General features: G+C 36.1%; 10 protein-coding genes across 12 annotated transcripts in view; 3 read left to right on the top strand and 7 right to left on the bottom strand.

The window, feature by feature from the left end:
* The window catches only part of LOC134838028 (endoplasmic reticulum chaperone BIP-like), a 260,113-nt gene that overhangs the window by 194,900 nt on the left and 38,922 nt on the right, over positions 1-26,291 (bottom strand). The window lies entirely within an intron of this gene.
* On the bottom strand, positions 1,061-3,912 carry LOC134836935 (pre-mRNA-splicing factor syf1 homolog). Its single transcript, XM_063852222.1, has 2 exons — positions 3,805-3,912; positions 1,061-3,737 (listed from the first exon to the last, which is right to left on the bottom strand). The coding sequence occupies exons 1-2, from the start codon at positions 3,850-3,852 to the stop codon at positions 1,215-1,217; spliced, it is 2,571 nt and encodes an 856-aa protein (XP_063708292.1). The 5' UTR covers positions 3,853-3,912; the 3' UTR covers positions 1,061-1,214.
* Positions 4,233-8,644, top strand: LOC134827820 (heat shock 70 kDa protein 6-like). Its single transcript, XM_063840660.1, has 5 exons — positions 4,233-4,361; positions 4,519-4,726; positions 4,788-7,471; positions 7,544-7,662; positions 8,183-8,644. The coding sequence occupies exons 2-5, from the start codon at positions 4,519-4,521 to the stop codon at positions 8,484-8,486; spliced, it is 3,315 nt and encodes a 1,104-aa protein (XP_063696730.1). The 5' UTR covers positions 4,233-4,361; the 3' UTR covers positions 8,487-8,644.
* Positions 8,547-10,688, bottom strand: LOC134827821 (heat shock 70 kDa protein II-like). Its single transcript, XM_063840663.1, has 3 exons — positions 10,567-10,688; positions 10,292-10,505; positions 8,547-10,237 (listed from the first exon to the last, which is right to left on the bottom strand). Exons 2-3 carry the CDS (start codon positions 10,491-10,493, stop codon positions 8,619-8,621), a joined length of 1,821 nt encoding a protein of 606 aa, XP_063696733.1. The 5' UTR covers positions 10,494-10,505; positions 10,567-10,688; the 3' UTR covers positions 8,547-8,618.
* LOC134838333 (heat shock 70 kDa protein cognate 4-like) lies at positions 10,769-13,305 on the bottom strand. The gene is made up of 3 exons (XM_063853842.1): positions 13,163-13,305; positions 12,897-13,108; positions 10,769-12,409 (listed from the first exon to the last, which is right to left on the bottom strand). The coding sequence occupies exons 2-3, from the start codon at positions 13,102-13,104 to the stop codon at positions 10,818-10,820; spliced, it is 1,800 nt and encodes a 599-aa protein (XP_063709912.1). The 5' UTR covers positions 13,105-13,108; positions 13,163-13,305; the 3' UTR covers positions 10,769-10,817.
* LOC134838334 (heat shock 70 kDa protein II-like) lies at positions 13,324-15,471 on the top strand. Its single transcript, XM_063853843.1, has 3 exons — positions 13,324-13,537; positions 13,597-13,767; positions 13,821-15,471. Exons 1-3 carry the CDS (start codon positions 13,507-13,509, stop codon positions 15,401-15,403), a joined length of 1,785 nt encoding a protein of 594 aa, XP_063709913.1. The 5' UTR covers positions 13,324-13,506; the 3' UTR covers positions 15,404-15,471.
* LOC134838332 (heat shock 70 kDa protein 1A-like) lies at positions 15,474-20,150 on the bottom strand. 3 transcript variants are annotated; one of them, XM_063853839.1, is made up of 4 exons: positions 20,017-20,150; positions 19,656-19,863; positions 16,821-19,600; positions 15,474-15,594 (listed from the first exon to the last, which is right to left on the bottom strand). In XM_063853839.1, the coding sequence occupies exons 2-3, from the start codon at positions 19,861-19,863 to the stop codon at positions 17,760-17,762; spliced, it is 2,049 nt and encodes a 682-aa protein (XP_063709909.1). In that variant the 5' UTR covers positions 20,017-20,150; the 3' UTR covers positions 15,474-15,594; positions 16,821-17,759. The 3 variants fall into 3 exon arrangements, with proteins under 3 accessions (XP_063709909.1, XP_063709911.1, XP_063709910.1); XM_063853841.1 differs by having other exon boundaries at positions 15,478-15,578; XM_063853840.1 differs by having other exon boundaries at positions 15,484-15,594; positions 16,756-19,600.
* Positions 16,747-17,544, bottom strand: LOC134837307 (uncharacterized). Its single transcript, XM_063852676.1, has one exon. The coding sequence runs from the start codon at positions 17,542-17,544 to the stop codon at positions 16,747-16,749; it is 798 nt and encodes a 265-aa protein (XP_063708746.1).
* LOC134838335 (heat shock cognate 71 kDa protein-like) lies at positions 20,223-22,477 on the top strand. Its single transcript, XM_063853844.1, has 3 exons — positions 20,223-20,351; positions 20,409-20,579; positions 20,635-22,477. The coding sequence occupies exons 1-3, from the start codon at positions 20,321-20,323 to the stop codon at positions 21,948-21,950; spliced, it is 1,518 nt and encodes a 505-aa protein (XP_063709914.1). The 5' UTR covers positions 20,223-20,320; the 3' UTR covers positions 21,951-22,477.
* On the bottom strand, positions 22,239-25,942 carry LOC134838330 (protein shuttle craft). Its single transcript, XM_063853837.1, has 4 exons — positions 24,079-25,942; positions 23,355-23,608; positions 22,543-23,297; positions 22,239-22,482 (listed from the first exon to the last, which is right to left on the bottom strand). Exons 1-4 carry the CDS (start codon positions 25,914-25,916, stop codon positions 22,375-22,377), a joined length of 2,955 nt encoding a protein of 984 aa, XP_063709907.1. The 5' UTR covers positions 25,917-25,942; the 3' UTR covers positions 22,239-22,374.

Below are 26,291 nucleotides of genomic sequence, written 5' to 3'. Positions count from 1 at the left end.
TTTGTTACAAATTATTCATTATCAAGACGTCACGAGCGATTTAATATATAACATGAAAAAAATTAAGTTAACTAAGTATGTAATAATAATTATAATTATTAATAATTAACATAAAATTAAAATCAAAAAGCAGCTTTAAAGCGTATTTTATTAATTTTTAGGTAATAATAATAATATATAAATTGAAGAAAATTCGCTATATTTAGCACAAAACTACTCATTCAAACAAGGATGACAAAAAAATTTCGTTCAAGAATTTTTTAGTAATTTTTTTTTAAATCTAAAGAAATAAAAAATAATTTTTTAATAAATAAAAAATATTTTTTTTAAACATTTTTAAGTCATTCTTGATTAAAAAAATAATAATTTTTAATAAAAAATCCTGTCATCAAAATTATTTTAAAAATTCACTCTTAAATTTTAATTTAAAAAAATCCATAATTTAAATAAAAATAAAATAGAAAAATGTTATAAAAACTCAATGTCATTCGATGTGAACAAAAAAAACAAACCAAGGTGATAAATGTTTGTGTGACGTGAAAGCTTATCAGCGAACGCAAAACGTCTTCATGTTAAAAGTAAAAGGAAATTGAAAGAAAGTAAAGAAAAGTTCAAAAAAAAAAACATTTAAGAAAAATCCAAACAAATAAACCAAGCGACATGTACAATAATATTGAGTAGCGAAAAAATCATAGGAATAGAAGTAAAAGTACAGAATGCAAAAAAAAAAGCTAAAAATTTAAAAAAAATATTAGAACCTAAAAAATATCAAATAAGGAAACAATTGAGTAGAAAAAAAAACAGAGGAACAGAGAGAAAAAATATTTTTTATACAAGAAATATTTTAGTAAGATCCGTTTAAAAGTAAGGAAAATTGAATTGCACTCTTCCAACGATCCACAAATCTGATCCTTAAATTAAAAAAAAAATAAAATTATTCCCCATAAATTTTTTTTTTTGAACGAATGAGTCAATTTTTCATGACTTTCCAAGTCAAAAAGTATAAATATATTGCTTTATATGTAGCTTGCTTCAAAATTATAAAAAAATCATCGATAGTTATCCAATTTAATTTTTTTTATTTATTCTCAAAAAAATTATGTAAATATAAGTTTAAACAAAAAAGTTATTTTTAGTATTATAGAATCGTTTAAGCAAATCAATGATGAGAGGAAAAATAAAACAAAAAAGTTGTAGATAAGAAATCGATTTTTTTATGTCGTTTCTTCGTCACTTTCGTCGGGTTTTTTGAGTCCTCCAAAGAGTTTTGCGGGAATAGCTTGTTTTTCCACGGGAATTTTAACTTCTTCTGTTTCATCTTCTTCTTCTTCATCGCTATCGCTGCCGATATCAATTTCATCCGGATTAACAATTTTATTCTTTTCAGGTAAGCCTTGGGTTTCTCCTCGCACAAACATGATATTAGAGCCAACTCCGGCAGGTTTTTCCTTCGTGACAGCCATTTCCGCTGCCTTTGCCTCCAACAATCGCATGCTGTCGACGCCCGGCGCCAAATCCGATACCGTACTCTGGGTCGCCGTTTGATGCATCATTTGTGCCGCCATCATATTAATCGACGTATTGTACGTCGCTTGAACACTTCTCTTGATACGCAACATTTCCCGCATCGTGTCTTCATTTCCATGCCGTACTTCGAAATCTTTCCATGCCTGCCAGAAATCTGCCGTAATTCGGGGATCGCACATTTGCGAACAATGCGCATAAATGGCACGAGCTCTATCAATTTCACCGAGTTTCGTTTCCATTTCCGCAAATTTGCAACACATTTCACGCGCATCACTTTCGGGCAGATCCTCGATGGCTTTTTCGTAAATTTCGCGCGTTTTTGGCAATCCGAAGATTTCGGCGACTTTTTTGATGTACAAATTGAACATGTCGAAGCGTTCCTCGTCTTTGACGGCAGTTGTGGCACGTTCATAAACAGCCATTGCGTGTCTTGCCAAGCCGTGTTCTTCTTCCAGCTTCGCATAGAGCAGATACAAAGCTTTTGCAAATTCAGGAGGACAATTTTCCAAACATTGTTGGAATAAATCGCGAGCACGTTCGAGTTTCGTGCCGCCATAACGTTTCAAAAACTTTGTAAGGTACGTATTCCAAATGTCGTAAACGTTGGGCCATTTGAACAGCGCAATTCCCTTTTCATAGGCACGAAACGCTTCTTCGAAGTAATTATGTTCCTCCAAGAAAAGTCCGTAATTAATAATTATTTGAGGCGTACAGATTTTCAAATCAATTATCCGATCGTAGACAGCTTTGCAAGACTTAAAAGTCCCAAAACTCTCTTCCAAGTCGGCATACAGCGACCAAAGCTTCAACGACTTGTAAACACGCATCTGAACGGGCTCCGAATCATCGTGATACGCAACTTTCTTCTTCGGCATGACAGTAGCGCGGTGCATTAGCTTCAGCGCTTCCTCAAATCTCTCTTGTCTGATCTCCATTTCAGCCCATTCGCACCAAACAGTTGCCAAATCCTCGACTTTGACGTATTCTACTTGCGTTGCCTTCTCAAAAACTATCCGGGCGTCATCTAATTGGTCATTTGTTTCGTAAAATTTGGCAAATTCGACCCATAACGTGTGTAATTTGCCAACTGCGAGTCGTGGTTGCACCGTTTGAACAGCTTCCGTGTACGTGTTGATGATTTCATGCGGTTTTCCTTCGTACAATTGGACTCGTTTATGCCATTCCTGCACGTTGTGTGGATTTTGTCGCAACAAAACGCTATTTAGTAACAAAAGACGTCGTTCCATGAGATATTCGAACCTTGCGAGTCTCAATTCGACATCGATATCATCTTCTTCTGTAGGTTTCGCTTTACTTGCGACAAGTTCCATTTGTTTGCTCAAACTTAGTTCCTCAAATTGGGCGTATGCGTCAAAAACTTGCGTGAAATCTCGCACTGTGGTGACCGTTTGGATGGCTTCTTCGTAAATATCGCGAGCACGATCGAACAAACCGCTTCTCACGTAATAATCGGCAAGCGAATTCCACAAATGCCCGAGTTGGTCCGTGTAACGTCGCAAACCGCCTCGAATTATGGCATCTACGTTCAAGGAATGCACTTTATCGGGGTTTTTTGATATCAATTCGCACAATTCATTCCATAACTGATGATTACTTTTGCCGTGTTTTGAGACAAAATGCTCGTTATCGACGATATTGGCGAGTTGTTGAGCTGCCTCGTCCAAACGTTCGACCGAAACGAGATAATCGATGTAATCTTCGGCATCTTCGGGACAAACCTTCAAGTAACGCCGATAAACTCGCACCGCTGTCTCGGGAATGTTGTGTTTATTCAAGAAATCCAGGTAAATTGGCCAAATGCGGTTGTGTTGCGTTATCGGTAATGCCCTCAAGGCGCGATCAAACACATTTCGGGTCTTTGTGATTTTACATTGTGACACCATGAAGCTGCAGTAATCCATCCAGATGCGTGGCATCTTGTTCATGAAGACGAGCGAACGTTCAAATACGTGATTTGTCTCTTCGAAAGCCGGATCCGTCACGCATTTGCCTTTTACTTGCTTCCGACGTGCCTTTAAGTAGTTGTACCAGAGTTTATAAGAGCCCGGAAGTTGTTTCAGAGCTCGTTCGTACAACATATTGAGCACGGGACCGGGAGCGTTCTTCTTGTGTTCCGCATAGCGCATCCAATGTTTCACCGAATAAGCATTTCGGAGGATTTCTTCCTCGTACGGCAAGTCCTCTTCGATCTAAAATAAAGCCGGAAAGGTATTTTTATGAAATTTTCGAAAGGGACATGTGAATTTTAATACTTACAAAGTCAACATCGATCGATTTTTCCAGTAGTTGCATTTTAATTACCATTTATTGCAGGAAAAATGAGGAAAAATTAAAATAAACGTTTTGATGTTGTTTACTTTTTTGCCTGAGACGAATGAAAGTGATAATTTTAAGCCCAAGAAGAAAAATTCAAGTCATTAGGCTGATACAATTATCAAAAGTGTTTCAGGTTTCATAAACCTCTGAACATTAAGTGGGAGTAATTTCGATATTTTTTAAAAGAATTCAGGTCAAAAACATAAAAAAAAATTAATATTTATTCAATACTCGATATTCCTCCTCCTAATTTCTCAAAAATTTAAATGGGAGAGAACCTGAAAAATTTTTGATAGTTTTATCAGCCTAAAACGCATAAGCCCAGTACAAAAAGTGAAATTCAAAAAAAAAAGCATGATTTGCTGGATCAGCGCATTTTATTAATTACGCAATTAAAAGCAATAATTGTTGGATAAAATCAGTGCTAAAACCAACATTAAAGGGAAAAAAATAAATTTGGTTAAAAAGTGAATTTGTAGTGAAAATTACATAAAGAGGTAAATTGCAATAATACTTTCCGATAAGCTATTCTGCGAACGGATTCTTATCAGTTTTGCAACAATTTATTAAATAAACAGCTTCTTTGCATGAGTCATAAGCCGGCATAAGCAAAATAAATTTTAATCGCGATTTTGTTTTGATATTTTTTTCAAGATGGATGACCTTGGAATCGGAATCGATATCGGAGCCTCGAAAATTGTGGTTGCTGTTTGTCGCGGAGACAAAGCTGAAGTCATTTTGAACAGCGAGGGATGCAGATCGACCAAATTCTGTGTTGCTTTTAACAACAAGGAGCGATTGTTTAGTGATGCAGCTGAGGGACAATTTTCTGTCAATCCGGAAAATACGATTTATGGAAGAGGTTAGAATTTGAATTTGCATTTTTTGAGCGAGAGATATTTTTTATTTTTTTTTATTTTTAGACGTAAAGCAAATTATTGGATTACACAAACAACATTTTGAAGGAAAAATGTCAATTTTTTCATGTCCCTTGATTTTAAGTGAAGATCCTGAGCAAGTGCGATATTGCCTCAAGTACCGAAATCAGGAGCCAAAACTTTTTCCGGAGCACATTTTGACCATGTTTTTGTCAAAAATCAAGAAAGAATTGGAAATCTTTTACAAGAGATCAGTTTCAAAAGCAGTCATCACAGTTCCTTCGATGTTCAATAGTGCTCAAAGATTTGCCGTGAAAAATGCTGTCCTCGCTGCTGGTATCGAGGTTGAGAGTATTTTGAATGACTCCACAGCTTCTGCGATCACTTACATGATCGAACGGCACGGAAGTGACGACAAAAATATCTTGATTTTTGACATGGGAGCAACTTCGACGGATGTTGCTGTGATTAAATTGACCGGAAATTCAGTAGAAGTCAAAGCTTGTGGCGGAAATTTGGATCTGGGAGGCGACAGTTTCGTTCTTTTGCTACTCAAATACTTTATTCGAGAATTTGAACACGAAAAAAATGTTCGTATCAGCGATAACAAACATTATATCGCTCGTCTTCGATTCGCATGTGAGAAATTTAAGAAAATGTTGTCGGCAACAAGTGAAGCTGTTCTTCATGTTGAAACTTTTTACAATGGAGAACCGTATCAACTAAAAATGAAGCGGGAAACCTTCGAAACTATTTGCCAAAATTTGTTTGAAAAGGTTGAAAAAGTCATCGGCGATGTCATTCGAGCCGCGAAATGTTCCGTTGATGAAGTGATTGTTGTTGGAAATGGAGGAAGAATTCCAAAAGTAGAGGTAACAATTGCGGAATTCTGTAAAAAAGAGTTGTCGAAAGTACTTAACCAAGATGAATCGGTAGCAATGGGTGCAGCTTATTACGCAGCTCGAAATATTTCAAAGACGTATCGAGTCAGATCATTGAATGTGAAACAAGTTACTGCAATGCCTCTTAATTTTGGAATAAACGAGAATGAAATTATCACTTTGATCAAGAGAGGAAAATTTCTTCCAATTAATGATGAAATAACTTATCAAAACTTGCAGAAGTTTCAAATAAAACTTAGTCAAGGCGATCATGTATATACTTGCGGTGTGCTTTCAGCAGATCCTTATGAAATTTCAAGTGACTTCGACAAAGATGGATTACTAAAACTAACCATAATGGTCCAAGATGTTTTAGAGACTCAAAATTCTTTAATAAATCATCAAAAAATCTCCGATCCAAAAATTAAACAAATCCAAACAACCGAAAGCATGTTTGAAAAACACGAAATTGAATACAAAAAAGCCATGGAAAAGAAAAATGATCTGGAAAAAATTTGCCTTGTATATAAACGCAAGTTTAATTCGGACGAAATGAAAGACGTGCTTCCCGCAGACGATATCAATAAAATTAAAAATGTTTGCTTAGAAACATTGGATTGGCTTGAGGATAATTCACACCCAGAAATAAAAGATATTGAGAAAAAAATAGAAAATATCAAAGAAGAATGTGAATACATGATTGAAAAATCAGAATTTTTGAAGAAGTTGCAACATGCTGATCAACTCTTTGACCAAAAAGATTACAGAGAAGCAAGTTCAATTTACAACCATATTTTGAACAACTTTTCATACTATTTAGATGATGACCGACGTGTTGACATAATGTTTAAAAGTGCTTCAGCATTAATGGAAACGAAACAATTTTGGGAATGCATAAAACTGCTCAATACTTTATTTAACAGCACTGAAGATGATTTATATCGCCTTAAAGTTTGCCGACAACGTGGAATTTGCCATTTTTATTTAAACAACTATAAAGAATGCATAAGTGATCTTAAAATTGTGTTAAACTACGAAAGTGATCCTGAGGTACAAAAACTTTTTGATGATGCAATTTTTCAACAAAATGTTCAAGTAGTCGAAAACATGTTCAAGGAAGCTGAAAATCTGACACGAATTCAACAATATGATCAATCAAATTCTAAGTTGAATGATTTGTATTTATACAAAGAATTTCATTTCTTAGTGAAAAATGGAAACAACTTAGAAGCACGAGTTTTCATGTTGCGAGCCCAAAACAATTTTATGATGAAAAATTACAGTCGTGTTCTGAAAGATTGCAAAATAGCTGAGAAGGACCCGGAAAATCGTACAAAAGTTTTGGAATTTCGGGTAAAATGTTTCACGGAACTTGAAGATTTCGATAAAGCCGAGGAGCAACTTGCATCACTTGAGTCAATTACATACAATAAGGCACGCTTGAATGATTTTAAACGCAGATTGGCAGGCAAAAAATACCAGAATATTAAAGCTGAATATGATGAGTTATTCAAAAATGAGCAATACAAATCGGCATTGAAAGTGTTGGAAGAAATTCCCGTCGAAGCATTGGAGAAAACTCTCAAAATTGATCACTTTTGCAACCAAGCCGCGGCATTTTTGGTACTCAATAAATTTTCAGAGGGTTTGGAATGTTGTCAAAAAGCATTGAATGTTGATAAGAAACATTGTCGAGCTTTGGAATTACGTGCGGAATGTTATTTTCACAAGGGCGATAACAAGAAAGCAATTGAAGAATGTGATGCAGTTTTGAAACTTCCAGGTAATTATTATAACAGCCGTATTCGTGACATCAAACGTGAAGCAGAAAGAGCAATTGAGAGCAAGGTACATATAGTCAAACAATCTTTAATAAATCACTGAATATGACATACATACATACCTACAAACTATTTTCAGAAAAACATATTGACACGTGCCTCAAATGCTGTTGTTAATACTGCCGTTAATGTTGCTTCAGGAATTTATCAGAACATTGTACTTGGTGCAAAGAAGCCAGAAGAAGAACAGAAATGCGAGTAAGTTTTTAAACTTGAAAATGATTAAACATTTCGTAGAAAAAGAAATTGAATATAAAATGGAAATATTTTTGTCATTTTTCGGTGATTTCTGAATCAATGGTTCAATGATTCAGTTAAAGTTAAACTTATTTTTTTTTTTAACTTTTTATTTTATTTTCATTTTCCTCATTTAGGCCATTAAATTTAATTATTTCACTTTATGTCGCATGTGGATTTTTATGAGGGGGGGATAAAAAAAAATTAATTTTTTTTACGACTTTTTTGACGTTTTTGAAATTTTAATAAAATTTCACAAAATAAAAATTTAAGAAAAATTAAAAAATTTGGGTCGCGTGAGTCCTTATTTTTTAATTATTTTTATTTTTCCCCCTGAATTTTTTCGGCAAAATCGGAGGGGGGGGGCGACATAAAGTGAAATAATTAAATTTAATGGCCTTAAAGAAAAAAAACAAAAATATTAAATTTATTTTTTAAAAGTTTAAAATAGATTAGATATATTCATGAAATTTAATTTTAGTCTGGAAAAGGAGGTTGAAACACTTACAGGTGAAGAGGCGTGGAAAGATGAAGATGTCAACATGGAGTCTACAGAAGCAATCAACAATCAGTCCAATGAAAAGGAACAACCTCATTATGCCCTACCAACAGAAGCTTCCAAAAGTAAAGAAGTAAAAAAAGAAACATTTACATCTGAAAATCAACAAAACAGGCGCTCACAAAGAAATGCTGGAAAGACACAAAATTATTATGAACAACAAGATGAAATGGATATTGATTATGAAACAAATTATTCCAACAAAAATCGTCGTACAAAGCCATAAATTTAAAGAAAGAAATCAAATTTCATGACAAACAATTAACATTTACAAAAAAAAAAGGAGTATTGAAACTTACTTTATTAATTGTCTCAAATTACGTACTTAACTTTACAAGAAAAAATAAACTCAAAAAAATCATTCCTCATCCTTTTTTAAAAAGGAATTCCAAAAAGCTTCCAACTCTGCATGTTTTCGATCAAAAGCTTCTTTAACATCGCTACGATTTGCATCCAACCACGAGACAATTTGATCGCATTTGTCATCGATTTTTTTCTTATCTGCATTTTGCATTTCGCCACGAGTATTCATTGCTGCTGCCGTGCGTTTCAATTGGCAGCACAAACGTTCCAAACCATCCATGGACTCAACACGTTTCTTAGCTTGCTCATCCAAGGCACGAAATTCCGTTGCTTCCTTGATCATTCTCGCAGTGTCGTCTTTGCTCAAACGCGTCTTGTTTACGATCGAAATGGATTTGCTCACACCTGTAATTGGCTCAACAGCACTCACATTCAACAGTCCATTCTTGTCAACTTCGAACGTGATGTCGATTTTACCGCCTCCTTCGGCTCCCGATCGGATATTTGTGAGTTCGACTTCTCCCAAGAAATTATTTTCTTCGCACATGTAACGTTCGCCTTCGTAAATTTTGACGACAATTGATTTGGTTTCTGCTTTGGCAGCTTGCAGCGTTTCAAAATGTTTTGCCGGGACAGTCGATCCACGAGGAATGTAAACTTTCATTTGTCCGTTGATCAATTCGACACCCAACGATAAAGGACAAACGTCGCACAAAGTGAGGCCTTTGAATTGCTCCGCTTGATTTTCTTGCAGAAGCGAGGCTTGAACAGCAGCACCGTAGGCAACGCATTCATCGGGATTAATCGACTTATTGAGCTCTTTCCCGTTGAAGAAGTCCTGCAACATTTCCTGAATTTTGGGAATACGAGAACTTCCGCCGACCAAAACGACGTCGTCAACTTCTTCCTTCGACATTTCGCTGTCTTTCAAGGCTTTTTCCACTAATTTAATCGATTTCTCGAACAAATCGTGACACAAATCCTCGAAACGAGCTCGCGTGATGTCACCTTCCAACTTTGTTCCTGCAAGTTGGACCTTTGTTTGTGTTTGCGACGACAAAATTCGCTTCGCTTGTTCGCACTGAGTCCGCAAATGACGCAGCAATCCTTTATCTTTGCTGATATCTTGACCGAATTTCCGTTTAAACTCCTCAACAAAGTGCTTGACCATCAACGTATCGAAATCCTCGCCGCCGAGATGCGTGTCGCCGGTAATTGTACGAACTTTGTAGTCTTTTCCCTTGATCGTGACAATTGTAACGTCAAAAGTACCGCCGCCAAAGTCGAAAATCAACACATTTTTGCGCCCACGACCAGCGAATTGCGTTCCATAAGCGAGAGCAGCAGCAGTTGGCTCATTGATCATCCGAACGACATTCAATCCGGCGATATCGGCAGCAATTTTTGTTGCTTCACGTTGAGAATTATTGAAATATGCTGGAATTGTGATGACGACATCTTTGATTTTTGTTCCGAGAGCCGCTTCAGCAGTTACACGCATTTTATCCAAGACAGCAGCAGAAATTTCCTCTGGATACAAAGTTTTAGTCTCTTTTTTGTATTGAACGCGAATCTTTGTGTGATCATCTTCCTCGATGACAGCAAAAGGCCAATTTTTCATGTCGCGCAAAACATCGGGATCATCAAATTCGCGACCAATTAAACGTTTTGCAGCTAAAAATGTCAAAAAATCAACAAAAATATTTAGAAAATGACGAAAAAACTCACCATAAATTGTATTTTCAGCATTGTTATGCGCTTGGTACAACGCTCCCTCGCCAACAAGACGCTCGGTATCCGTAAAAGCCACACAGGATGGAGTTGTTCGATTTCCCTGATCATTAGCGAGTATTTCTACGGTTCCATTACGAGCTACTGCAACAACCGAGTAAGTTGTTCCCAAGTCAATACCGATTGCCGGCTTACTCATTTTTTGATTTTTCTATGAAATTGAATTAAAAATTATTTTTTTTGCGATTTTAATCAATTTTCGCAATATTTACCTCTTTTATACGATCTTATCTTCAAAGCAACAAAAATAATTCTCAGAATTTCGCTCGATAAGTGGATTAATTGCGCACACGAGACAACTGTATCCCTTGAACACCAACGACATAATGACGCATCGATCGAAAGTGCTGAAAAGTGCGAAAAATTCGTTCAAGTGTATTTGTGAGTGGTTTCAGATAAGGCAAAGTAAGCAAGTAGGATGACCCAAAAATTTTATTTAATTGAAAATTGAATATTTTTTAGTTCAAATACGACGAGAAAAGTTGTTGAAGAAAATTTCCAGCTCATTCTTCTTCTCTTCGATGGCTTCTTTGGCGGAATAACGATTCAAGTGTGCCCATTCCAGCATCTCGATGACCTTTTCGAGAACCCGTTCGCGATTTTCTTCAGCTACCAACTGAATATCGCCTCGAATTTTCGTGCAAAGTTGTTCCAATTCATGCAATGCGGCGAATCTTTGTCTAGTTGCTGCGTCTTCTTGCTTCATTTGCTCTGCGACTTTCAGAGCTCGTGCGGCATCTTCTTTACTCAAGCGAGTTTTGTTCAAAATTGTGATTTTACTGGATTTGCCAGTACGTGGCTCGATAGCGCTCGCAAGTAAAATTCCGTTTTCATCAATTTCGAATTCGACATTGACTTTGGCGCCCTTGGGAGCGGGCGGAATGCCATCTAACGCGAAATGACCCAAAAAGTGGTTGGCACGAGCGATAGGGCGTTCGCCTTCGAAGATTTCCACGTCGGTCCACGTTTGATTGTTGAATGTTGTGTAGAAGGTTTTGATCTTTTTGACGGGAAGCGAGTGATTTCGCGGGATTATTACGGAAAAACTTTCGTCGCACAACTCGATGCCAAGGGATAAGGGACAAACGTCGATCAATGTGAGGCCTTTCATGCGTTCGGAAGTGGCTTTTTGCAACATTGCCGCTTGAACAGCAGCACCATAAGCCACACATTCGTCGGGATGAACGGATTTGTTCAACTCTTTGCCGTCAAAGAACTCTTGAAGCAATTCCTGAACACGTGGAATGCGAGAACTTCCTCCAACCAAGACGACTTCGTTGATCTCATCTTTAGTCATTTCCGCATCGCGAAGTGCTTTAGCTACCAAATCGATCGCTTTTTCGAACAAATCGTTATTCAAATCCTCGAAACGGGCACGCGAAATGGTTCCTGTCAAACTGGTGCCTGCCAAAGTGACGGGTGCCTGCATGTCTTGCGACAATAAAACTTTTGCTCGTTCACATTGCGTCTTCAAACTGCGCAAAAGATTCTTGCTTCCGCTAATATCGCGATCAAATTTCCGTTGAAACTCCTCCGTAAAGTACTCAACCATGCGTTGATCGATATCTTCGCCTCCGAGATGCGTGTCGCCTTTGATGGCACGTACTTTGTAGTCCTTATCCTTCATTGTCAAAATGGAAACATCAAAAGTTCCGCCGCCAAAGTCGAAAATCAAGACATTCTTTCGCCCGACATTTTGAACATTCATTCCGTAAGCCAAGGCAGCAGCTGTGGGTTCATTTATCAAGCGTAGAACGTTCAAACCGGCGATATTTGCTGCAGATGTCGTCGCTTTGCGTTGCTCGTCATTGAAATAAGCCGGGCAGGTTATGACAACGTTCGAAATTGCATGTCCCAAAAAAGCTTCGGCGTCTTCTTTCAACTTTTCCAATACCATGGCGGAGATTTGCTCGGGAAAAAAGGTTGGTTCTTGATTCCGGTAGTTGACTTTGATCTTCATTTGACCATCCGCCTCCATCACGCAAAAAGGAAACTTTTTGATGTCACCTTGGATGGCTTCATCGTCGAATTTTCGACCAATCAAACGTTTTGCAGCTGAAAATAAATCAAAATCAATCGAAATTAATTGAAAAGTAAATAAATGCTCTGTTTTTGACAAATCGAGAAAAAAATATCTTAAGATTTTTACGTTTCTTAGATGGAAAATATTTTTTTTTTTAATTTTTCTTGATTTTCAATAAGAACCAAAAATATATAAATAGTCTAAAAAAATTTTTTTTTGAGATAAAACTTTTATCTAAATTTTTGCTTAAATTTTGAGAGTTCAAAAATTTCATACAAAAATTTATTTTTTTTTTAATTTTTTTTATATAAGTTTTTAACTGAATTAACTTTTAAAAGACTTTTCGGAAAAAAATTAATAAAAATTAAATAATAATTTTTTTTTAAAAAAAAATTAATAAAAATTAAATTAATAAAAATTAAATAATAATTTTTTTTTAATTTTTAAACGAAAAATGAAGAATTTACGCATAAGTATATTCTTAATTTTACATTTTTTTTTAAATAAAAATAAAATTACCATAAATTGTATTTTCCGCATTATTTGGAGCCTGATAAATTGCACCTTCGCCAATCAATCGTTCGTCCCGCGTAAAAGCCACACACGACGGTGTCACCCTATTCCCTTGACTGTTTGGAATAATTTCAACCGCATCATTTCTGTGTATGGCGATAACAGAATACGATGTACCCAAGTCGATTCCTATAGCTGGCGATGCATTTGTCATGTTTCTGCAATTGAAAAAATCTTAGAAATATTCGAAATTTGTGACGAAATTCACTTACCCAAGAGTTTGAATTGTTCTTTTTCTTAAATTTGTTTATAAAAACTCGTCGAAATCCAATCTTTTATTTATTTATTTAATATTTTTCATCGGAGCAACATCCGGCGCGTCACATCGAAAGCAGAAACTTAAAAAGTAACTCAGAAAAATTGCTTTGTTCAGCGCGTCAGTTGTTATTTGGTCGTTGTGAAATACGGAATCAAAAGTGTTCCGCTGAAAAAATCGACGCCGATAAGATTATTTATTGAAATTTGAGTCATTATTTATGTTATTTTAGAAAAGCTTGCATTTCATATCAAATCAAGATAAACAAAAAGAAAGAGTTGACATCATCGAGCACAAAAAATGGAAAAAATCGCTGTAGGAATCGATTTAGGTGAGAATAACAGTAGAACACGTTTAGAAATTTTATAAAAAAAATATTTTTTTTTATAGGCACAACATATTCCGCTGTCGCTGTTTATCGCAATGGAAAATCTGAGATCATCCAGAACGATCAAGGGAATCGAACAACGCCTTCGGTTGTTGCTTTTACATCGACTCAGCGACTTGTGGGCGAGGCAGCTGCATTTCAAGCAGCAAACAATCCGGAAAACACGATTTATGGTAATTTATTTTAAAATTTTTAAAGAATTTTTAGTGAAAAATTTTTTTTTTAGGCGTCAAACGTTTAATGGGACGCAATATGGATGATCCGGCAATCCAGCAAGACATCAAATCATGGCCCTTTTGTGTTATGCAGGAAAATAACATGGTCAAGCTCGATGTCAAGCACAAAGGAGAGCGCAAACGTCTCGTTCCGGAGCAAATTTCCGCTGCAATTTTGGAAAAAATGAAGGAAACGGCTGAAAGTTTTTTGGGAACTGAGGTTAAGGACGTTGTTGTTACTTGTCCCGCTTATTTCAATAATTCACAACGCCAAGCCACAAAGGATGCCGCTCAAATTGCCGGATTGAACGTTTTGCGGATGATCAATGAGCCAACAGCTGCTGCTATTGCTTATGGATTGAACGTCAATCATACTGGACGGAAGAATATCCTCATTTTCGACTTTGGCGGCGGAACTTTTGATGTTACAATTTTGACGATCAAGGACAAAGATTACAAAGTTCGTGCTACAAACGGTGACACGCATCTCGGGGGCGAGGATTTTGATCAACGCATGGTTGAACATTTTGTGTCGGAGTTCAAACGGAAGAATAATCGAGATATCAGCAGCGACAAAGGCTTGATGCGGAATTTAAAGACTCATTGTGAAAGAGCGAAAAAAATTTTGTCGGTAGCAACAAAAGCGGAATTCGTTCTCGAAGGAACTGATTTGGTTGGAAGTCTGTCTCGTGCTCGGTTCGAGGATATGAACGAAGATTTGTTCGAAAAAGCGATCAAACTGGTTGGCGAAACCTTGCGAGATGCGGAAATGAGCAAGAACGAAATTGATGAGGTCGTTTTGGTTGGAGGTAGTTCTCGCATTCCGAAAATTCAGGAAATGTTGTCGGAATTCTTCGATGGCAAAGCGTTGAGTCAAAAAATTAATCCGGATGAAGCGGTTGCTTTGGGTGCTGCTGTTCAAGCGGCATTGCTGCAAGAAAATGTTGAAAAGCAATTGAAAGGATTGAAAATGTGCGATGTTTGTCCCTTATCTTTGGGATCTGAAGTCCGTGACGGAAGTGTATCAGTGATTATCAAGCGAAATTCGCCTATTCCCATTAAGAGTTCTAAGAATTTCGTTACATGTCATGATTATCAAGAATCAGCTAGCGTTAGAATTTTTGAAGGAGAACGTCTCATGTCCAAAGACAACAACTTTTTGGGTGAATTTACGGTATCAGGAATTCCTCCAATGTTACGAGGTCAAGCTAAGATAGAAAATGTCTATGAAATCGACGAGAATGGCATCTTAAAAGTTACAGCTGTTACTGCTGGAAGCTCAAAAAGCATTACAATCACTAACAAATCTCGTTTAAGCAAAGATGATGCCACTCGTCTTGCTGTTGAAGCTGCAAAATTCAAGGAAGAAGACAAGATGCACGAAGAACGTTTGAAAGCTTACAATTCCTTTGAGCGCTATTTGTACGATATCAGACGCAAAATTACTTCATTGGCGACGGAATCAAAGCAGAAAAAAGCAAAAGGGATCGTTGGTGACTTTTCAAAGTGGTTGGAGGACCATCCGTTGGCTTCGAAGGAAGAATTTGAGAAGAAGGAACATGACTTGAGAGAATATTGGCATCAAATTCAGTAAATTTATTATTTTTTTCTCTTTTCTTAGAAACTTTTTACAAGAAATAAATTAATCATAACAGAAATTAATATTTTGGTGTTTCCTCTTAGTGCTGTTGTTGAAGTCCTTTTCCTTCCAAAAAAGATTCCGTAAATCATTCAATTTCCTTTTTCAGTCTGAAACGTTTTACTTATTGCTGTAAAAAGATCAAGCTAAAACTAAAATTGTAATAAAATGTTTTTGGAAGCTAAAAAAGTAAAATTTTTACTTTTCGTCATCAACGGTTTTTACAATGACTCAAAGAGAATTCAGAGGAAAAAAATAAATATAGAAAATGAAAAATTTTCGGATTTTATAGACCTTTAAAATAAATGAAAATTCTATCATAGGGCAACTCTGAGTTAGGGGATATTGTCTAACAGATCGAATCAATTTTCAATCAATTTCTAATGTTTTGGGTTTATTTTAACTATTTTCAATAGAAAAAAAATTTCAAAAAATTCAATGAAACTCATCATTTAGAAAAATCTTTCTTTTTGAAAATCGTTGATTAAAACTTAACATCTTTGATTTTTCTTTTTTTGAAAAATATATGGATTTGAAGATATTGATATGCCCTATTAGAGAATAAATATTCTTTTATTGGAGCACTTAGGCCGCTCCAAATTTATTTCGAACTTTTTGTCCCAAAAACTTTTTTTCAAAATGGGGAGGGGGAGGCAAAATAAAAAATAATTTGAAATACTTTTTCATACAAAATGACAAAATTTTAACAGTTTTTTGTCATTAATCAATGTTTTAGTTGATTTTATGGTATCTACATTTAAAAATTTGATAATTTAAAATATATCTCAGAGTACCTATTTCAAGATAAAAATTTAAACAAAAAAAAATTCGTAAAAAAAATGTCAAAAAATTTTGAAAAATAATTTTTTTGAAAAAAAATTTAAAGAAGAAAATTCATGTTAAAATACGATTTTTAATACAAAAATTCTTAAAAATTAAAAATTTTATAAAAAATTTGGGAAATTTCTTGGAGAAATATGAAAACAGACCAAAAAACGACCAATTTTGATGAAATTTTAAACTTTTTTTTTTATTTTGCCCCATTGGATTTTCGACTTTTGAAATGGGGCATGGGACAAAAAGTTCAAAAAAAAATTGGAGCGGCCTTATTTGAATTGTGAATTGTGTGCCCTTTGATAGAATTTTCACTGTGGCAACAAACTTGCTTTTATATGTTTATCATATAATTATAAATAATTGGAAAATTTGGAAATGAATTTAATAATTTATATTTTTCCCGACCTTCCTTCAAAATTCATGTGACAAAAAGTGAAAAAATAATTGAATAATTTTAATGTTTATTTTACCTTTTTTCCCATTGCTCTCTCTGCTTCTCGTTTAATTTCACGAATACGACTGTTATAATAATTACCTGGAAGTTTCAAAACTGCATCACAATCTTCAAGAGCTTTCTTGTTATCGCCCATGTGAAAATAACATTCTGCCCGAAGTTCCAAAGCTCGTTTATGTTTCTTATCAACATTTAATGCTTTTTGGCAACATTCCAACCCATCTGAAAATTGATTGATTTGCAAAAATGCCGCAGCTTTATTGCAAAAGAAGTCGGTTTTAAAAACTTTCTCTAAATTATCGAACTCTATATTTTCCAACACTTTCAATGCTGACTTGTATTGCTTATCATTGAAAGCCTCTTCATATTTCTTTTTGATATTCTGGTATTTTTTGCCTGTCAATCTGCGTTTTAAGTCATTTAAGCGTCCCTTATTGTGTGTAATTGATTCAAGCGATGCAAGTTGCTCTTCCGCTTTATCAAGTTTTTCAAGTTCCATGAAACATATTGCTTGAAATTCTAAAATTTTTGTATGATTTTCCGGATCTTTTTCAGCTATTTTGCAATCTTCCAGAACACGACTGTAATATTTCATCATAAAATTATTATGGGCTCGCATCATGTAAACTTTTGCATGCAAACTGTTTCCATTTTTCGCTAAGAAATCAAATTCTTTGGATAAATACAAATCGTTCAATTTAGAATTTGATTGATCATATTGTTGAATTCGTGTCAGATTTTCAGCTTCCTTTAACTTGTTTTCGACTACTTGAATATTTTGTTGAAAAATTGCATCATCCAACATTTTTTGTAACTCAGGATCACTTTCGTAGTTCAACACAATTTCAAGATCACTTATGCATTCTTTATAGTTCTTCAGCTCAAATTGACATTTTCCACGTTGTCGGTATATTTCAAGGTAGCGGTTTTCATCTGCAATACTATATAACAAATTATTAAGAATTTTAAGACAATCCTCAAAATTTTTCAATTCCATCAATACTGTAGCACGTTTCAACTTTAAATCGACAGTTTGGTCTTCATTGAAAAGTTGTTCAAAATGTGACAGAAAACCGAACTTGCTTCTTTAAAATTTTTCTGCTTTAAAAGAACATTTCCTTGCTCCAAGTTTTCCAAAAATTTTAACTTTTCATCGAAATGTTCTCGATCTGCCTTGAAAATATTTATTTTTTCGTTCAACTCATCAATTTTAATATCTAAGCCTTTTTCCAGCCAATCTAAAATTTCTTGAGAAGAACTTTGGATTTTGGTGATGTCACTTTCATCCAGCAAAGAGTTTGTCTCGAATTTTTGGCGGTATGCAATAGTCAAATTTTTCAGTAGAGTTTTTTTCTCGTCAATTAAAATTAAATTAATTTTTTCATCGCATAATTTCTTGAGTGTCTCAATTTTATCGGTTAATTGATCAATTGTGGGAGATTTGCATTCATTTATCCAATCCAAGGTGTCGTAAATTTCGTAGAGCATTTCTTTCTTATCGGCTTCAGACAATTTTATATCCGTTCCATCCGCTTTTTTGATACGCCGTTTGTATTCAAGACAAATTTTTTCAAGTTCAAATGTCAAATTTACTTTTTTCTTGTATTCCTGTTCTTTTTTCTCGAGAATTTCTTCATTTTCTCTCATTTGATTGACTAATTTTTCATCAAAATTTTGGTGATCTACCAAAGAAAGAGAGTTTTCTCCGGTTGAACAAGTGATTTTTACAAGAGAATCCGAGTTGATAGCCGTTTTCAAAATGGCATTAGAAGATTCAAGAGGCTTTAAGTGATGGGGTCCTTCATAGAAAGTCAAAATTGCCTCAATTTCAGTTGGTAAAATTTTTCCTTTTTCAATTTTGGTCGAGCTTTGAACTTTTCCAATGTAACTTGTGAACTCGTTCATTGAAATTTGCTTGACTTGTAAATTTTGAAGTTTCTCAGATGCTTTAGTAAAATTGCGAGCAGCGTAGTATGCAGCACCTTTTGCTACAAATTCATCTTCATTGGTCATGATTCGTACATCGCCGACAAATAACTTGGAAATTTCAATTTTTACAGATGGAATTTGACAGCCATTTCCAACAAAAATTATCTCATCAATTTTCGTTTTTGCTACAACACCATTGACAATTTCTCCGATATTTTTGTACAAATCACTGCAAAGATTTACGAAACTTTGACGATTTATCTTCATTTCATAAGGTTCTCCGTAATAAAAATTGTCAATGATGTATTTTACTTCTTCCTTCGACGTCAACATTTTCATGATTTTTTCACAGGCAACGGTAAGACGAGCAATAAGTTGTTTGTTATCACTGATACGGACACATTTTTCACATTCAAACTCTCGAATGAAATGTTCCAACAACAAAATGACGAAATTTTCACCGCCGAGATCCAAATTTCCGTCACAAGCTTTGACTTCTACTGAATTTCCGGACAATTTCACTACAGCAACATCCGTCGAAGTTGCTCCCATGTCAAAAATCAAGATATTTTTGTCGTCACTTGCGTGCCGTTCGATCATGTAAGTGATCGCAGAAGCTGTGGAGTCGTTCAAAATACTTTCAACCTCGATACCAGCTGCGAGGACAGCATTTTTCACGGCAAATCTTTGAGCACTATTGAACGTGGAAGGAACTGTGATGACTGCTTTTGTGATTTTCTGTCGTAAAACTGTTTCAATGTCACTTTTAACGTTGTTTAATGCCATCAAAAGAACAGCTTCCGGTGAAAAATTGCAATTATCATTTTTGTATTGAACCGAAAACTTCAAGATATTTTCTTCTTCGATTACTTTTACCGAAGTTTCATCGATTACCAAGGCAATTTTTTGTAATCCAATGATTTTCTTGACATCTAAAAAGAAGAAAAATTAATAAAAAGTCAAAAAATAGTTTATTTCAACTTTAACCTCTTCCATAAATCGTATTTTCCGGATTGACAGAAAATTGTCCCTCAGCTGCATCACTAAACAATCGCTCCTTGTTGTTAAAAGCAACGCAGAATTTGGTCGATCTGCTTCCCTCGCTGTTCAAAATGACTTCGGCTTTGTGTTCGCGACAAACAGCAACCACGATTTTTGAGGCTCCGATATCAATTCCGATTCCAAGGTCATCCATCTTGAAAAAAATTATTGAAAAATCACAAAGAATAATATTTTTGCTTGAAAATGACTCATAAATAAATAAAAATTAGGTAAATAAATTGTTGCAAAACTGATAAGAAATTCGTTCAGTATTGATTCCTTATCGTTTAAGATTGCAATTTTTTACCTTTTTTTTCACAACAAAGCTTTAATGACTATTAATTTTACAGAATTTTCACTTTTAACTATTTTTAAACGATTAAATACAAAGAAATATTACAAAAAATGGATATTTAATGAAACAAAGCAATTTAAACATGCTCTCCATGTGAAATCGAATCCAAAACTGACGATTTTTTGACAGTTACTCACTTTACCGTTGCTCAGAATGGAGATAAAACTTGCAAGTCAAGCACATTTTCATGTTTCGTGGATAAAATAAATAAAATTAAGTAAACAAATCTTCTTAAGTACAAATAAATTCATGTAAAATGACTTCTCCTGCTATCGGAATCGACCTGGGTAAGACGTTTTTCACAAAAAATTTACGCAAAATATCAACTTTTTAATTTTTTGCAGGTACAACATATTCCGCTGTTGCAGTTTTTCGCAATGGAAATGCCGAAATAATCGCAAATGACCAAGGAAATCGCGTGACTCCGTCCTGCGTTGCTTTTGAATCGCACCAGAAAATTGTCGGCGAAGCTGCTTTATATCAAGCTGCTCAAAATCTCACAGATACAATTTATGGTAAAAAAAAAATTTAAACCAAAAACATTTTTTAACCTTTATTTTTGCTTATCAGGTGTCAAACGTTTGATGGGTCGCAAATTCACCGATTCGGCAATTCAATCGGATATTCGTACCTGGCCCTTCAAAGTTGTGAACGAAAATGACAAAATCAAAATAGAAACTTCGAATGCGACACGATACTCGCCTGAGCAAGTCTCGGCAGAAATTTTGGGTAAAATGAAGAAAATCGCAGAAACTTTTTTGGGTGTTAAAATTAAAGATGTCGTCATTACTTGTCCGGCTTACTTCAACAATGCACAACGTGAGGCAACGAAAGATGCTGCGGAAATTGCCGGATTGAACGTTTTGCGGATGATCAATGAACCAACAGCTGCTGCAATTGCTTATGGATTGAACGTCAATCATACTGAGCGGAAGAATATCCTCATTTTTGACTTTGGCGGCGGAACTTTTGATGTTACAATTTTGACGATCAAGGGAAAAGACTACAAAGTTCTTGCTACAAACGGTGACACGCATCTCGGGGGCGAGGATTTCGATCAACGCATGGTTGAACATTTTGTGTCGGAGTTCAAAAGGAAGAATAATCGAGATATCAGAGACGATAAAAGCTTGATGCGGAATTTAAAAACTCACTGTGAGCGCATTAAACGAATTTTATCGATGGTATCACAAGCTGAATTCGCATTGGAAGGAACAAACTTGTCTTCAACCATCACACGGGCCCGTTTCGAAGACTTGAACTACGATTTGTTCGAAAAATCCATCACTTTGGTTGCCGATGCCTTGCGAGATGCGGACATGAGCAAGAACGAAATTGATGAAGTCGTTTTGGCTGGCGGCAGTTCTCGAATCCCGAAAGTTCAAGAGATGCTTAGTGATTTTTTCAACGGAAAAACTCTAAATAAGCAAGTGAATCCCGATGAAGCTGTGGCAATGGGTGCTGCTGTTCAAGCGGCATTGCTGCAAGAAAATGTTGAAAAGCAATTAAAAGGATTGAAATTGTGCGATGTTTGTCCGTTGTCCTTAGGTTCCTCAATTATTGATGGAAGTGTTAAAGTTGTCATTAAACGAAATACCCCAATTCCAGTCAAAGCATTTGATCTTTTTACCACAATTTTCGACAATCAAACAACAATAGATGTTGCAATTTACGAAGGCGAACGCGTCATGGCGCAAGACAATCACTTTTTAGGAAGATTTACATTATCGGGAATCCCTCCAATGCCCCATGGTGAGCCTGATATTAAACACATTTATGAAATTGATGAGAACGGCATCCTAAAAGTTAAAAGCATCCATAGTCATGGAAAATGGTATTTCGAAGACTCTTATCATCTCAAATCAATCGCGAATGAGCAAAGTTGATTCGGAACGCATGATAAGTGAAGCCAACAAGCACCAAAATGAAGATTTAGCTCACAGAGAACGTTTAGAGGCTTATAATGACTTGAACAGATACATTGATAACATTCAACGTCAAATTAATGGATTTGAACATCCGCATATTAGACAAAAAGCAAAGAGTCAAGTTGGTGAAATCGCAAACTTTTTGCTGAAAAATCCCTCAGCTTCGAAAGAGGTCCTTGAACGAAAGAATGGCGAGTTACGAGATATCTGGCGTCGCTGTTTAGATGAGCACAACGAGTATTTGAAACAAGGTATCCTACGTTATTTTATTGGGCTCGCTCGTGGTTTTTTCTGAACAATTTATTATTAGCAAATTAATGATCAACAACCGATAAATTTGAATAAAATAAAACAGTTCAAAAAAACAGCAACTCGAACGCAATTATTTAGCCGAAGGTAATCTCCAGGCACTTTGCGAGACTGGAATTCGTACTCGTTGGCCCGATTCACGTTGTAACACCTCCATTACGCTCATCGTTGGACAAAAACACTACAAAAAAAATCAAAATTTAATATTTTTTTTATTTTTTCAAAATTTTTAGTTACTTACCATGTCCTTATTTGCCGTTGCAACAACATTTCGATTTGGATCAGCGTCAAAAGCTTGACTTTGAATCCCGAAAGCTTCGCACATCTCATGCACAACTTGTCTTTTTTCGCGATTCATGACCGGAAACGAGTGACTTCGCGACTTTTGCTTGCTGTCTTTCGCTAATTTTACCAAATTTGTTAGTTTCATGTGAATATCCTTCACCAAAGCCATGTCCTTTTTCGCATAAGTTTTGAGGAATTCCGTATAAGCTGGAGCGAGTTTCGTGTTTTCCGTCGACGGACCAAAAGCCATTTCCAGTCGTTTGTTGCGTTCGAGGAGTTTGCACTCGTCATTGCATTCGAGTGTCTTGTTGCTGCCCTTTTTGATGGGACCTAAAATCTCACTCAATTTGACGGCGCCTCCGTTCTGGATGTCCATCATTGAGGTAGCGAGTTGCGCATTTGCGATGCGACGATATTCGCGCGACAAATCGTGACAAATGCGCATTTGTTTGCGATTGCCGCATTCGCAGGTGATTTCGACGTTTTCCTTGCAAATGATGTCGGGACATTCGCCGTCGTGACAGGCAGCGCCGCATTGATGCCCGCAATCGAGACGTGCGCGATTACAGCGTTGCTTGCAAATGTCGCCCTCCTTCAGACACATTTCTTCTTTGTGACAGACCTTAAGGCACTTGTGACGACCGCAGCTGAGACTTTTTCCGCATGGCATGCCGCATGAAAAGGATTCTTCGTGGCATGGGATGGTTTTGCCTGAAAGGAAATTTAATTAAATTTCGATTTTTTTGAATAATTTTGTGAAAAACTTACGTTGTTCATGCTTTCCGTAACAATATTTCGTGGTTTGAATGACACACGGAGGACATTTCGCTGCCGTATGACAATTATGCAAGACGGGATGTTCGCAAGGATGACTTCGGGGACATGGTTTCTCACAAGCGGGCTTCTTTGTGCCACACGGCACGGGCGGGTAGATGACATTAGCTCCACATTCGCAGAATAACTCATCGAAAGAGGATATTAGGCATGGGCGACATGGACCTTTGTGACACATTTCTTCGCAACTAAAAGGAAAAATAAATTATATTTCATTTTTTGAACTTTTAAAAATCAAAAAATAAAAATAAGGCAAAAATATTTCAAAAAATTCTTAAAATGTTCTTAAAAAATTCTTAATAAACTAAAATGTTAGATTTTTACAGTATTTTTATTTTTTACTATTTTTTTTTTCAATGTGAACATATCTGAATTTTCGAATTTATTTCGAATAAAAATTTGAAAAAAAATTCTTTGATAACATGTTTCAATTTCTTTTCATCTTTTAATTTTTTTCGAACATAAACAAAAAATATTTAAAAATTCTTCAAAAATTTACATTTTTAATATGCATTTTTGATTTCTTTTAAAAATTTTAACACGAATTAAAAAAAAAAAAATTAAAATCAAATTTTAAAAAAATTTCTCATTTTTCAAAAATTTCAAGAAATTTTTTTTGCCCTGATTAAAAAAAACTTTTTAAATGAAAAATTCTTACCGATGCTTCCCGCAAGTCAACTTTTTATTACAAACTAGCAAACATTGGTGATCAAAATCGATGCAACAATCCGTATTACACTTATGCCTACCACAACTCTTCAGTTTTGTACATCTTTTGCTGCATGTGACGTCATCTGTGCCATTAACTAACGTCTTACATTTCACTTCCTGATCCATGTGCCCACAACGACATCTCACCTTCGTGCTTTTTTTGCATGGCGGGCATTCCCCAACATGACACTTGCTCGTACAGAAATGTGGATTCGCCTGTGTCCCGCACTTTAGCACCTTTTTACACACATTTTTGCACACCGGAACCTCATCCAAGCAGGATTTCCTCAAATCTGCGGGCAATTCTTCCTTTCCACAGTTACAAGTTTTGATAAATTTCGGCAATAATTGACATTCGCCGCACGGGCCGACATGACAAAGCTCCTTGCACGTGTGATTGCCACAACCAAGCATCCGATCACAGATATTTTGGCATTGAAAAGTCTTCGTCTCGTTATTGGCGGGCGTACAGGGGACGGTTTTGTGTGATTTTTCGCAATAACAAATGTGTTCGATGACGGCGGTGCATTCGCCGCACGGATCACTGTGACACTTTCGCGTGCAAGTGTGCGTCAGGCAGTTAAGGAGCTGATTGCACGTTTCGTCGCACACAATTTCTTCCTTTTGGTAACATTGCATCATCTTGGAGGACTTTTGGCAGTGACAGTAACGCGTGATTGTCGCTTGGCATTGCTCGCACGGGCCTGGATGGCACAATAAAGTGCATTTGTGGTCGCCTTGCTCGCAACTACGTCCGCACATTTCGCCGCAACTGTGTGGCGTGTCGTTTCGATTGTACTGAGGATCCTTGAGTTTGCCACAGAAGCAGTAGTAGTCCTTTGGAAGGGTTTCTTTGAAGGAATTGCAGGCGGGACATCGCCAACCTTCGGCAAAACTGCTATTTGCCCATTTTTTGACGCAATTAAGATGAAAAATGTGGAAACAGGCGTTGCAGGAGAAGACCGATTGTGTGGATTTGATGTTCTCGCAACAAATCATGCACTCGAGAACGGAATTTTCCATTTCTTTTGTTAATTTTTCGCGTTGGGAGCAATTCGAAGCGTCAAATGTTATCTTTGGCGGAGATTTTTTCTGAGAAGCTCCTTTGGAGTAATGTTTATTGTATCGCCCGTTATTGTCATGATTCCTCGGTCTTCGTGACTCATCATTTTTCACGCGGTGATGGTCTTCTCTGGTATTTTGACGACTTTTTTCTTTGTGTGAAAGGTCTTGTTGTGAACCATTTCTTCGATTTTCATCGAAATTTCTACGATTTTCGTCTCCTTGTCTTCGATTGTCTTCCCTTTGTCGTTGATTTTCATCTTCTTGTCTTTTAAAATCATTTTCTTGTCTCCTAAAATCATCCTTTTGTCTTCGATAGTCGTCTCCTTGTCTTCGATTCTCTTCCCCATTTCTTCGATTTTCTTCTCCTTGCCTCCTAAAATCATCTCTCCGCTTCCAATTATGATTTTCTCTTCCATTATACCCGTTTGTGCCGTGATCCGTTCCATTATTATTGTAAAAACGTCGATTTCCGTGCCGCGAATTGTTCTGATAGTAATTTCTGCCGCCTTGATTGTTGTACTGCTTACGTATCGCCCCTTTATATTTTTCCTCTGTCATCGTTGTTTGCGGATAATTTTGTTGAAATTGATAATTTTGACCATTTGTTGTCGCATTCGTGCTCGTTGCAGGCAAATATTGTTGTTCGCGTCGATTATTTGGCACAAATTCTGCCGCATTTGCCGTCAGAACGGATGTCGAGGGACCCGCAGCCATCGGCATTGCATAATGTTGCTGAATGAATTGGTCAAAGGGCACGTAGTTGTTTTGTTGGTGATCCGCCAAATTGAGACGCTGAAAGCCCTCCATGTCGTTCGGGAAAGGTCTCTTCTCGTATTGGATGGTAATTTGAGTTCCCGACACGACGCACGGGCGATGATAAAAGATGCTCTTGTTACTGCAGCTCTATCCGTTCGATGCCAACGAATCAATGGTTCTTCCTGTGTGTAGTATATGGAAAATGAAAGTATGAATTTTGGGACTCTTGCACGAGGTGATGAAATCGATTAGTCGTAAAACGCAGCGATTTCATGACTTGCGATGATAATTTTATCAAAATTTGAAGGAAAAAGTTTTGAATTTGACTCAGCTGGGACT

The sequence above is a fragment of the Culicoides brevitarsis genome, chromosome 1 (genome assembly GCF_036172545.1).
Source record: "Culicoides brevitarsis isolate CSIRO-B50_1 chromosome 1, AGI_CSIRO_Cbre_v1, whole genome shotgun sequence".
Classification (NCBI taxonomy): Eukaryota; Metazoa; Arthropoda; class Insecta; order Diptera; family Ceratopogonidae; genus Culicoides; species Culicoides brevitarsis.
Note: the sequence above shows the minus strand (reverse complement) of the source record. Positions and strands in the feature narration are given on the sequence as shown.

Coding starts and splice junctions, on each gene's coding strand:
- LOC134836935 (XM_063852222.1), bottom strand. CDS start 3,852: ATGGTAATTAAAATGCAACTACTGGAAAAATCGATCGATGTTGACTTT. Junction 3,738..3,804: donor AATCGATCGATGTTGACTTT/GTAAGTATTAAA, acceptor GCTTTATTTTAG/ATCGAAGAGGACTTGCCGTA.
- LOC134827820 (XM_063840660.1), top strand. CDS start 4,519: ATGGATGACCTTGGAATCGGAATCGATATCGGAGCCTCGAAAATTGTG. Junction 7,472..7,543: donor AAAGAGCAATTGAGAGCAAG/GTACATATAGTC, acceptor AACTATTTTCAG/AAAAACATATTGACACGTGC. Junction 7,663..8,182: donor GAAGAAGAACAGAAATGCGA/GTAAGTTTTTAA, acceptor ATTTAATTTTAG/TCTGGAAAAGGAGGTTGAAA.
- LOC134827821 (XM_063840663.1), bottom strand. CDS start 10,493: ATGAGTAAGCCGGCAATCGGTATTGACTTGGGAACAACTTACTCGGTT. Junction 10,238..10,291: donor TGCTGAAAATACAATTTATG/GTGAGTTTTTTC, acceptor TGACATTTTTAG/CTGCAAAACGTTTAATTGGT.
- LOC134838333 (XM_063853842.1), bottom strand. CDS start 13,104: ATGACAAATGCATCGCCAGCTATAGGAATCGACTTGGGTACATCGTAT. Junction 12,410..12,896: donor TGCGGAAAATACAATTTATG/GTAATTTTATTT, acceptor ATTTATTTTCAG/CTGCAAAACGTTTGATTGGT.
- LOC134838334 (XM_063853843.1), top strand. CDS start 13,507: ATGGAAAAAATCGCTGTAGGAATCGATTTAG. Junction 13,538..13,596: donor CGCTGTAGGAATCGATTTAG/GTGAGAATAACA, acceptor TTTTTTTTATAG/GCACAACATATTCCGCTGTC. Junction 13,768..13,820: donor TCCGGAAAACACGATTTATG/GTAATTTATTTT, acceptor TTTTTTTTTTAG/GCGTCAAACGTTTAATGGGA.
- LOC134837307 (XM_063852676.1), bottom strand. CDS start 17,544: ATGTTGGATGATGCAATTTTTCAACAAAATATTCAAGTAGTCGAAAAC.
- LOC134838332 (XM_063853839.1), bottom strand. CDS start 19,863: ATGGATGACCTTGGAATCGGAATTGATATCGGAGCCTCAAAAATCGTG. Junction 19,601..19,655: donor AAATACGATTTATGGAAGAG/GTTAAAGTTGAA, acceptor TCTTCTTTTTAG/ATGTCAAGAAAATCATTGGA.
- LOC134838335 (XM_063853844.1), top strand. CDS start 20,321: ATGACTTCTCCTGCTATCGGAATCGACCTGG. Junction 20,352..20,408: donor TGCTATCGGAATCGACCTGG/GTAAGACGTTTT, acceptor AATTTTTTGCAG/GTACAACATATTCCGCTGTT. Junction 20,580..20,634: donor TCTCACAGATACAATTTATG/GTAAAAAAAAAA, acceptor TTTGCTTATCAG/GTGTCAAACGTTTGATGGGT.
- LOC134838330 (XM_063853837.1), bottom strand. CDS start 25,916: ATGCCGATGGCTGCGGGTCCCTCGACATCCGTTCTGACGGCAAATGCG. Junction 23,298..23,354: donor TTACGGAAAGCATGAACAAC/GTAAGTTTTTCA, acceptor ATTTCCTTTCAG/GCAAAACCATCCCATGCCAC. Junction 22,483..22,542: donor CAACGGCAAATAAGGACATG/GTAAGTAACTAA, acceptor TTTTTTTTGTAG/TGTTTTTGTCCAACGATGAG.